General features: G+C 35.5%; 1 protein-coding gene and 1 long non-coding RNA gene across 2 annotated transcripts; one reads left to right on the forward strand and one right to left on the reverse strand.

Moving 5' to 3' along the window:
• The first annotated feature begins 6,986 nt into the window (after window positions 1-6,986).
• LOC146922601 (uncharacterized) lies at window positions 6,987-7,933 on the forward strand. Its single transcript, XR_015012515.1, has 2 exons — window positions 6,987-7,515; window positions 7,634-7,933. It is a non-coding gene; the product is annotated as an uncharacterized LOC146922601 (long non-coding RNA).
• A 317-nt stretch (window positions 7,934-8,250) lies between these two features.
• On the reverse strand, window positions 8,251-11,004 carry LOC146922602 (zinc finger CCCH domain protein). The gene is made up of 2 exons (XM_085715443.1): window positions 10,843-11,004; window positions 8,251-8,630 (listed from the first exon to the last, which is right to left on the reverse strand). Exons 1-2 carry the CDS (start codon window positions 10,933-10,935, stop codon window positions 8,496-8,498), a joined length of 228 nt encoding a protein of 75 aa, XP_085571569.1. The 5' UTR covers window positions 10,936-11,004; the 3' UTR covers window positions 8,251-8,495.
• Window positions 11,005-11,214: the final 210 nt, after the last annotated feature.

Raw genomic sequence — 11,214 nt, forward strand, 5'->3', positions numbered from 1 at the left:
GTATGCATGTATGCATGATTATGTTCAAGTTCGGAGAAAACATGGTGGGTTGAAGTTCAAAGTCGAGGAGTCATGGGTGGACACGGTGTCCGGTGAATCTAAGGCTTTAGGATAATAGTAACCGGGTTCTAAAAAGGTTCCAAAGTTGCAACCTCTCCGACGTATATCACGGTGTCACGAGACAACACTCGTTCCATGATTATGCGTAAGAAGGTCTAGCTTGAGTGTAGTATCGCGTGACGACTAAAACTCGAGACAACACTCGGTTTAGCCTCCGCACTACGTCCTAGAAAATGGCCATGGATGGGTTTGGTTATCTACGGTTCATAGCGTCATAGAACAGTTAGAAGTAAAGTGCCTAAACGCGACGACACGCGCCGACAACATCACCCCCAAAATGCCTTAGCTATGTGGGATTGATCGCATAATCCAAAACACGAGGCAACCCCCGGAATGAATTGTCGATTATATCCCTCCTAAATCCTAAGTTCACTCAGCCCGGGTGCAGGACTTTTGATATTCTCACCCCACACGTTTGCAAGAAATTAAACATTTATTCACATAGGAAAGCAAGTAAAAGAAGCAAGTAAAAAGAGCGCAAGCGTGGAAATAAAGACTAGGCGTAACTCTCGAATCTCCCCAGTGAAGTCGCCAGCTGTTTTATCTTGGTTTTCGGGTGTCAAACATTGATTACGTTTGAACCTTTTTAACCGGTGATATCTTATTTTTTCTTGGGAAGGGAAAAAGTAAGAAAAACCCTTGAGAATCGAGGTCCGGGAGTTGTTTTCGCTACGGGAAGGTGTTAGGCACCCATAACGACTATAGTATCCTATAGGAACCGTCTTTAATTTCTACGCGCGCGCTTTATTTTAAAGGCTATTTTGAAAGTGTTTATTTAAACTTAAGAGTTTTCTAAGTGAAGAATTGGAGGGAGAAGAATGTGTTTGGATTTTTATTTTATTTGAATTGAAGGAATTTTGATTCTTTGCCTACGTACCCGTTTAAGGGATCAAATCCACCGTAGTTCTCTTCCAAAAAATGTTTTTGTTTTTGTTGGTTGATTTTAAGTTTGAAAATTGGAGTTTTGAAGAATAAGAGAGAGGCCTCAAGGGCATAAGATTGTAAAAAATGTGAGGTGGAATTAGTTATTTTGCAAAAAGGTCTAAGTATGATTAAAATTCATTAAAATTTGATTAAGAAAATAAAAGAGGATACAATGGGATTTTGGATCCCAAGGTTTATTATGAAAGAAAAATTTGAGTGATGTTGTTCAAGTTTTTTGGAAAATTGATTTTTTTCTAAGCGTAAATCCTGAGCATTCATCTAAACATACAATCCTAAACATACATCTAAACATGCATATTCTAGCCATATACCTAAAGTGATGTGTGTGCATGTGTCGGTGCTTGTGTCGGTGTACATTATTAGAGTCCATTTTCCTTTACATCATTGGCCTAGATACATTCTATGGTCTTGCAAGAAATTAAAATTGCATAAAAGTAAAGTACAAAAAATTCCTAAGTTTTACATTCTAATCTTTGCATGAATTTAAAAGTGTGAGAAAGATAGAGACTAAGAATATAAGATGGGAATGGAATGCCTTATGAAATGCATGAAACATGAAATGGACGAGTTAGTAGCACATGATAATATCAAGAAAAATAAAGCAAGTAAAAGTTACTATGACAAAAGCAAAGAAATTACCACAAAATATAGCAAAAATGATGCAAAGCATGGTTAAAATTATGCCACAAAATACAAGGTCCACATCACTTATAATTCCCACATTTCAACACATTTTAAAGACATGAACTCAGATTTTTTAAAATGGGGACCAAAGAGATGTGATAGACCATGCATTTTAATAGTGAATTTAAGCATACTTTACATTATTTATTCACAAACAAATCTTGCAAAGCAAGCAACTAGGCACAAGACACACATTCAGCAAAAAAAACATATCCACACAGTAGCAAAACCCTCACAAAATCATATATCATGAATCACCAACATCTTATCAAGAAATGGAATGGAAGTTAGGCAAAAAACCACAAGTTTTTAACATAAAATCTCACAATTAAAGCAAGAAAACACCACACTATTTTTCAATTTTCAACACAACAAATATCATAAAAAGACTACAAAAAATAGAAGAAATACGTATGAATTAATTTGGAATTTTTTGGCAACAAAACACATGCTTGGGGGGTATGAACAGCAAGAAAACAGTTAAAAGGTACAAAAATGGGGGGTGCGCATAGCAGTGTGTGTGCAGACATGGCAAACACAGCATGAGCCCAAAAAGAGCAATAAGGGCGGGTTATGGAGCGAACCGGTTCGGGTTGAAAGAGACCCGGTCCAATTGGTTGCTATAAATGATGGTGAACCGGTTTGCTCTCATATTCCCCTCACCTTTCTCTCTCTAGGGTCCCTTTTAGAGAGAGAAGCTCTCTCTCCCACACCGGAAACAAAACGAAGAAGAAGGACGGAGTTCACTCCGGTGCGGTGGTTCGCCGGCGGCGCCACCGTACCGGAGTATTTTCTCTCTTTTTTTTTGAACTTTTTAGACTAAAACACTCCTCTTCTTCTCCTCGTTTCGAATCTGGCATTCATTCGTGCAAAACTAGCTTAAAAATACGTAGATCTACAAAATCCCAAATAGAACAAAGTTTTAAGGCAAAGAGAGAAAATAAGATGAGCTTAACCTCGTCTTAAATCGGAGAAGAAGATGAACCGTAGGGAAAACTTCACAGCTTTTCTTAATTTCCGAAAATAAATCGGAAAGAATCTTCTTCTCTTCTTTGTTTCTTGTTTCTGTGAATTTATGAGTTATTGCTTGGACTTGATTCTGATTCCGCTGTTGTATTTTTGATTCGGTTGTTCTTCTTCTCTGTGAATCTTCGTTCTCAGTTCTTGAACGGATCTTGAGTCACGACGGTGATTCGATCCTGGTTCGTGAATTTGACGGCGACGATTTGCAGTTTGAGGTGACAGTGGTTTGTTCTGCGTGCGTGATTACTTACAGGTGAATTGGTGATGGATTTGCGGTGGATTCGTGTTCTGAGACTTTGTTGATTCTGTTACTGGATTTTGATTCGAATCCTGTGTTCTGAGGCTCGAACGCTTGAACTGGATTCTGTTGATGTTGATGATGGATGATTCTTGGTGAATCAGTGATGAATTGTGATGGTTTTTTGGGGAATTTGGTGAATTAGGGTTCAAGGATGAAGATGAATCTTCATCTTTGTTCTTGAGGATTTTCGGTTTTGATTCTGTTTTGGTGGAGAGAGAAATGAAAATTTTGTTTTTGCTGAGTTGTAAGAAAGTGAATAGTGGGGATGACTTTGACTGATGAAGTGGCCTTTTATAGGCTGCCACTTGTTCAATCTGGACCAATAAGACACTGCCACGTGGCATAACTAACTCTTGGACAAAGATCTGCAAAATGAACAAACAAAAGGACCCAAATGCAAATAACAAGACTAAAAGGACTAAAATGCAAATTTTAGGAATTTTAGGACTTAAAATGAAAATTAAAATAAAATGAATTAAAATTGGTAACCGGAAAATAACGTAAAGTGAAACGATTAAAATTGACAAAACGGACTAAAATGAACCAATTACCTAAATGAGGTACTTTAAAGTAACCTCTCTCTGCCAAAATTTTGTGTGAAATGACCAAAATGCCCCTGGGGACTAAAACGACTAAAAATGACTCAGATGCAATTTTAAAATGGATTTTTAACAGGAAATTAAAGCAAGAACTTATACAAGCAAAATTAAAAGACTCAGAGACAATTTTAAGAGATTAGACAGAGCTTCAACACATGAAAAGACTAAAATGCCCCTAGGGGCTAAACTGACTCAAAATGACTTCAAATGCAATTTTTGAAATGGATTTTGACATAGAATTGAAATAAGGACTTATTTTAACCAGTTGAAAAGACTCAAACAATTTTCCAAAGATTGAAAGAAATTTTAACATAAGAAATGACTAAAATGCCCTTCTTCATGAATTTTGCAAATAACATTGAAATAAAATGCAGAGAAAGATGCAATTGATCAGAGACAGTTCAAATGACTTGTAATGCAAGAAAAGAAGAATTGAACAAGTATTTTTAGGTCCAAAATTGGGGTGTAACAGATAGTACCTCAAATGGATGTCAAAACCGGTTTTCTAAACAATGAACCAGAAGAAGAAAATTATGGAACAACCTGAAGGTTCTGTGATCTGTGGAAAAGAAGGTTTGTAAGTTAGACAAATCTCTGTATGGTCTAACACATGCCCCTAAGCAATGGCATGAAAAACTTGACAATCTAATGAATTTGAATGAGTACAAAGTCAATGAAGTGACAAATATAATTATTACAAGTATGAAAATAACATTTGCACGATCATATGTCTCTATGTAGATGACTTACTCTTACTTGTTTCAAACATTCATTCCATTCCATAAACGCTGTGAAATCTTTGTCGTGTAACAACTTTAATATGAAAGACATACAAGAAGTTGGTGTAATTCTTGGTATCAAGAGTACTAAATCAGAAAAAGGAATTCCCTTGGATCAATCTCACTACATTCAGAAGATCTTAAGGAAATATAATTACTTTGACTGTAAATCTGCAAGCACACCCTATGATCCAAGTGTAAAACTCTTTAAGAACACTGGATATGGTGTTAGACAAACTGAATATGCGAGCATCATTGGTAGCCTCAAATATGCCACTGATTGTACTAGACCCGACATTTCTATGTCATGGGACTCTTATGCAAGTTTACAACTAGGCCAAGTAAGAAGCATTGGCATGATATTGAAAGAGTCATGAAATATCTAAAAAGGACCATGCCTTTTGGAATGCATTATCAAAGATACCCTATTGTACTTGAAGAATACAATGATGTAGATTGGAACAACTTACCAGATGATTCCAAAGCGACCAGTGACTATATCTTTAGCATCGCTGGAGAGGTTGTTTCATGGAAATCTAAGAAACAGACAATTTTGGCTCAGTCCACAATGGAATCTAAGATGATAGAACTAGCTGTTGGTAATGAAGAAGCAAGTTGGCTAAGATGTTTGCTAGTTGAGATCCTTTTATGGGGAAAACTATTACCAGATGTGTTAATTCATTGTAATAGCATCGCTACTATTACAAAGATTGAGAATCGTTATTACAATGTTAAGAGACGACAGATAAGGTGAAAATACATCACGGTTAAATAACTTCTCTCTAATGGAGCGGTTAGTCTAGATTTTGTAAGTATCGATGAAATTTTAGTTGATGCTTTGACGAAAGGACTAACAAGAGAGAAAGTCCTAAATACATCAAGTAGGAGGAGACTGATGTTTATAGCTCACAAGTGATGGTAACCCGTCCTAAATACTGGAGATCGCAAGAAATAGGTTCAATGGGTAATAACAAGTCATGAGGTGATAGAACATGCTATGATAAAACTAGAGAAGCATGGTTCCTGCAGCGACAGGAAGATGAAATAATATAAACTCTTAATGTGGTTTATACTCTATATGGAGTGGAGTACATAACTACATGAATACTCTTGATAGACTCACCTATACGAATGTGGAACTGAGGTTGGTTCCTATGGGATTTTGAGAGTTCATTAAAACTGGAGAGCATTCATTAAAACTGGGATAGACGTGCAGCGCCATAAACGTACAAGCTTTTAGCATACACTTTAGAAAAAGGTTGTGTACGGGTTCTATGTCTAAGATAGAGTTGAACCTTTAATAAGTTTCCTTTAAATATGATCCAACTATACGAATATTTCTGGTCTTATCGGCTCGCGTGTTATGATTCTGACCCGTTTGTTACTTGAAACCGATGCGCGGGTTGCTTAACTTTAGTTTGCTCAATTATTTAAGTTTCTATGGATTTGTTACAAACTCTCCATATAAAATGAGTTTGTCTAGTTCATTCGGCACACCAAAAAGTATTCTAAAACTTCGAATCCTTTTCTTCTCTCTCCCTTTTCGACTTTGTCGAGTCCTTCTCTTCTTCCACTCCTTCTATCCTTTCGGTTTTGATTGGTATTCGTACCATAATAGAGTGGTATTTGTACCATATTGAGGGTGTTAATTCTCAAACGATTATTTGCAGTGCAGTAAGTAATCGCACGGTTTGAACTGGACTATTTTATCTTGGATGCGACGCAGTTGATAGTCTACCTTGCACAAATTTGAATAGTGTTGCGAAACATCTTTAAAAGAGCGATCTAGTTGTGTCTCAACTCGTAATCTCTTCAATTGTAAATTCTCTTTTAAAGAAAGGTACTTTTTTAAATCCAGAAACAACATGATGGTAATGCCATTATATGCGCATTCTCGAAAATTCAACACATACGTTCCAAAGATGGGGTGGTTGCAACTTGCAAAAATTTAACACATACGTTCCAAAGATGTGGTGGTTGCAACTTGCAATGTTGTTTCTTCTTCGAAGAAGATAGATTTACGATAATGCAAACTTTGGTTTTGCTACCAATGATAAAATACTACTACATTTGTTTAGATGACTCAAGGAAAGGTGCGTTTAATTTAAATATTTTTTTTCAAACAACTAGATTTCCATAATAATATCGCAAATCAGCAGCAACTTATAAATTAACGATGGACGGACCCCTACTGAACATTGGACGTATGAACATGACAATAGGAAATTAATATAAGTAGAGTATGAATCTGCAGATATTTGAGAGGTTGAGAGGTTCAACTAGTTTGACCTAATAAAAAAGAAGCTAGAGGTTATGTTTTCAAACTAATTACTAACATTTGTCATTCAAAAAAAATCTTACTAATATTTTTAGACGACTCCAAAGCAACAATGGAATAAAAATAGTATTGAATAAATAATAGAGGCTTACATAATTTGAATTTTAATAGAATATATATACACGCTAAACATTTTGAGACACCATACTTTCATATCTGTGCTTGTGCTTTAGAAACAAAGTGAACCCACCAGAGAAGAGTTAATGGAGAGATCTAAGGCAATACTCAGAGAGAATAAAAGGATTGAAGAGGAGAAGAAGGCCAGACAAAAGGCAATACATAGGGAAAAACAAAGGATTGAAGAGGAAAAGAAAGCCAGACAAACGGCAATACAAAGGGAAAAACAAAGGATTGAGGACGAAAAGAAAGCCAGACAAACGGCAATACAAAGAGAGAAGCAAAGGATTGAGGACGAAAAGAAAGCCAGACAAACGGCAATACAAAGGGAGAAGCAGAGGATTGAGGACGAGAAGAAAGCCAGACAAAGAGCGGTTCAAATGGCTAAACAGAGGATCGAGGATGAGAAGAAAGTTAGACAAACAACAATACAAATTGGTAAGCTGAGGATTGACGAGGACATGAAATGGAAACCAAAGTTTAACTCAACTCGTAAACAAAATCACCATAAATTTTGACGGAGACGCCCTCCAGAAGGATATAATTATATTGTCCGTTAAAGGAAATATATGTACCTTAATGCTAGAGGGACTAAAAAATAAGGAGGAGGTAGTTCTCTATGTCTAAATATCTTTTGTTTTATTTTTCTTTATTTATATATGATAACAAATTCTTAACCCTTTCTTGTTCTCTTTTGTATGAATTATGAACATGATAAATATTAAAGATCAAAGGTAACATGAGTTCATATGCTACCAAAGTCAGCATTAAGTTCTATGACGATAACAAGGACATGACTCTGAAGACTCCTATAAAAAATGTTGCATACAGTGGAAATTCCACATTTAATTAATATTATTATTTATTGTTTCTGTTTGTTACTAGCCCAATGGTGCTTAAGGCTATAAAGTAGGAGTAGGGATACTACAATTCAACACTAAGACCAGTAGGAATAGCAGTTGTATGAGCTTGTCCATGATGTTTCTTTTGTATGTGAACTTATGAACAAGGTTAATGTATAATTAAAGATGCTACTCCTGAACCCCTGAACCCCTAATTAGGAAGCAACAGTCTATTTAAAAAAGCGTGAACAGACACATGCTGACTCCATCTTGTATTCAAGTCTTGGTAACTTGTCATAAGCAATCTAAACACCGTACCAAGGAACAGTTTTATACATGCGAAATTAATCTAGAAATAAGCAAGTGGTGAAAACAATATGTGTAATTAGGTCAAGGACACCTAAAAAGAAACAGATCAAGCTTAATCAGAAAACATGCAAGTAAAAGTTGAATAAGGATGATATTCAAACTGACAAACTCTAACTCTATAGAAATGCTGATATCAGAGAAGAAATTCTTTGTCGGATAGAAAAACTATCACATTCCAACTGATCATAATTCACAAAGTTTCATACAAGTAGAGCAGTTCTTTCCAACACAGTTTCTTTGCCAAAGGCACAAACATAATATTTCCAAGAGTATATTTCTATAAATATAATGATATATCATAGATGAAGCCCACGTCGATAAAAAGCATACATTGGCAGCAAGACTATGAAAAGCTGTTTGACCCAACGAAAAGAAACCTCAAAAACGCGAGTCATCAAACACCCATGGCTCATGCAGAAACAGCTCTCGGCCGTTCATTTGGACTGTTCCAGCGGCAATATCCTCTGCCCGTTTCCTGGATTGTTCAGCTTTTCTGGCTGATTCAGCAGCATCCTGCAAAAGCAATACAGATAGTAGCATTTTAGAGAAAGGATTAAATAGGTGATCCCCTGCAATAGACAAAAACTTCTCAAAAAATCATCTTTAAAGCGACTCAATCTGTTCAATCAACCAACTAAATCTCATTAAATTGGTCACAAGTTACAATACTATCCGTAGTTGTTCCGGTTTAGGCCGAGACCCAACCCAACATATGTTCTAAGAGGCTCTTTGTGCAAGGCCCATAAGGACCATGGTATGGACCTCATCCAGGACATCACGGAAAAAATGACCCCTGGAAGCAATTTGGACCCTTCAGTCCAGATTCCTCTTGATCTGTTCACAGCTGTCCCTCAAGGACTACAGTTGTCCCTCAAGGACAGTTATCCAGGTAAAGGTTTTATGAGAAAAGCCCTAAACCTACTCTATAAATACTAACCCATGGACACTGGGTTAGGTACGCTCACTTTTACCCTAAAATACCTATCATTCAACGGCGCCTACTGACTTGACCGTCAGAGTGTGTGCAGGTACACCACCCTCATTCGCCCGGAGAAAAAGGCTGCTGCAATGAAACAACCCCAGTTAGAGGTCATTCAACGCCATCAACCCAGGATCTTAGATCCGGCATGATCACTAGTAATAACTGTGTAGGCCATTTAATTACTCAATGATAAAAAGTTATTGCATAAATTAAAATGTTAAAGTAGGAAGCATGTTCTTTCTGTAATGAATCCATCTATATATTTGGTCTGTTGCTTTTTCGCTTTCTACGCAAAGTTAACTATCGAATGCAACCCTGATTTTAAAATATGTTAACAAGGATCTAAGGAGCTACCATAACCAAAAGTTCAAAACAAATCCAGAATATCTCAGAGCTACTAGAAATAAAAGTCTAAAACTAATTTAGAATATTTTTGCTCATAGCATGGCGACCCCACTTAGTGGAATAAGGCTTGTTGTTTTTGTATTTGCTCGTAGCATGTCTAGCTATCCATATATTCCAGGAAGCCATCAGGGCCACTAACATGTTTATTCATTGTAGCTAACTTTTAAAAATTTTGTCTGTGGTTAAAGTATCAACCATCAAATCAAGCATTACGTGGTAAATCAATATAAAAAAATAAAACCGTTGTATAAACTAACTACTTTAAAGGGGATGGATTGTCGATATAAATTAACCTACAAGTGCGTTTTATGAGAATCCACTATTTTGAAATGTCAGTTCATTCTTGTAACTGAATCTTAAAAGGAAAATGTTGTTTTTTTACTAACAATCCTTCAACAATAACCTTACATGTGCATTTTATGAGAATCCACTATTTTGAAATGTCAGTCCATTCTTGTAATTGAATCTTAAAAGGAAACTGTTATGTTTTACAAACAATCCTTCAACAAATGCGAAGAACAGGTTATTAGTTCCTATTTCACCCCACTCCTCCTCCCATGTGTTGCGTCAAATTCAACTGAAAATTGGTTAGCTTTTATTATTAAAGTCACACGTATGTGTTTTCATTGACGTATATTGGCAACATATATCAATGCCGATCTTAAAATAAATGATATGAAGTTGCAAAACAATGAATTAATATTTAATTTCTAAACTAAATATACGGCTTTTCTGAAAACTCTTCAAACCAAGCTCAACCCAAATTGCATCTAAGTGTTGAAACATGAATACGAGGTAGCTAACCAATTTCCTGTTTAAGGTTTGAACCACCACAGATCATGCTGCAAAAGTCTTTAATCACAAACAGAGTAACAACCAAGGCCCTATTTGGATAAGCAGCTTATTTGCAGCTATAAAACAAGCACTAGTCATAACAAGAACTTATGTATAAGCTTATATATATATATGCTATTTCTACAGGAAAAGATAAAATAAACTTAAATTGTTTTTGTGTATGCTATAAGTTGTTTTAATAAGCTATCTAGGAAAGCTTATGAAATTAAGCTGAATAAAGCTTATGAAAAGTGTCATAAGTTAGATAAAGCTCAAATAAGCCAATCCAAACATATGCTAATTTTGAACCTGGTAACAATCATGATTTTTGAAAATTTATACAAAAATTAGAAAAATTTGATATAATTTAACGGTTAATTTTAGATTTGTAAAATGATATGCCATCCTGTGATAAAACGGAAGCAATTGATCCAAGACGCAATAAACGGAGGAAGAAACAATTAAATTAAGAAAAAAGGGAAAAAGAGAAGAGACAAAACTAACCTTGTGGCGCTTCCATGAGAGGAATTGGTCTTGTGTGAGAGAAGCTCTTATTGGTGGTCTCTCTTCTTCTTTCCTTTCACTTTCTGCTCCCATCGCGTTCTCGTTTCCCACCACCCAACTACAAAGGCCACCAACGATGTGTTCGTTTTTTAATTAAGATTATAAGGCGTTGAATTGGAAGATAAATAAATAAATAAATAAATAAATAAAAGGTTTTTGTATCGTGTGTAAATTCACACATTAAAAGTTTAAAATAGAAATTTTGTATTGAAACTTATACATTTAATATTAAATATAAATTTTTTAATAAATAATTGTTGTTTTTAAGAAAAAGTTATTACTATTATTTGTTTTAACATATGCAATGTTGTA

This window comes from Medicago sativa, chromosome 5 (genome assembly GCF_051527215.1).
Source record: "Medicago sativa cultivar Bolivia chromosome 5, Bolivia_mono, whole genome shotgun sequence".
Lineage (NCBI taxonomy): Eukaryota > Viridiplantae > Streptophyta > Magnoliopsida > Fabales > Fabaceae > Medicago > Medicago sativa.

Bases quoted from the DNA above. Each gene is read 5' to 3' on its own strand.
- LOC146922602 (XM_085715443.1), bottom strand. From the start codon at position 10,935: ATGGGAGCAGAAAGTGAAAGGAAAGAAGAAGAGAGACCACCAATAAGA. The intron at 8,631-10,842 runs GTTAGTTTTGTC...TTGCTTTTGCAG, and splicing joins TCTCATGGAAGCGCCACAAG to GATGCTGCTGAATCAGCCAG.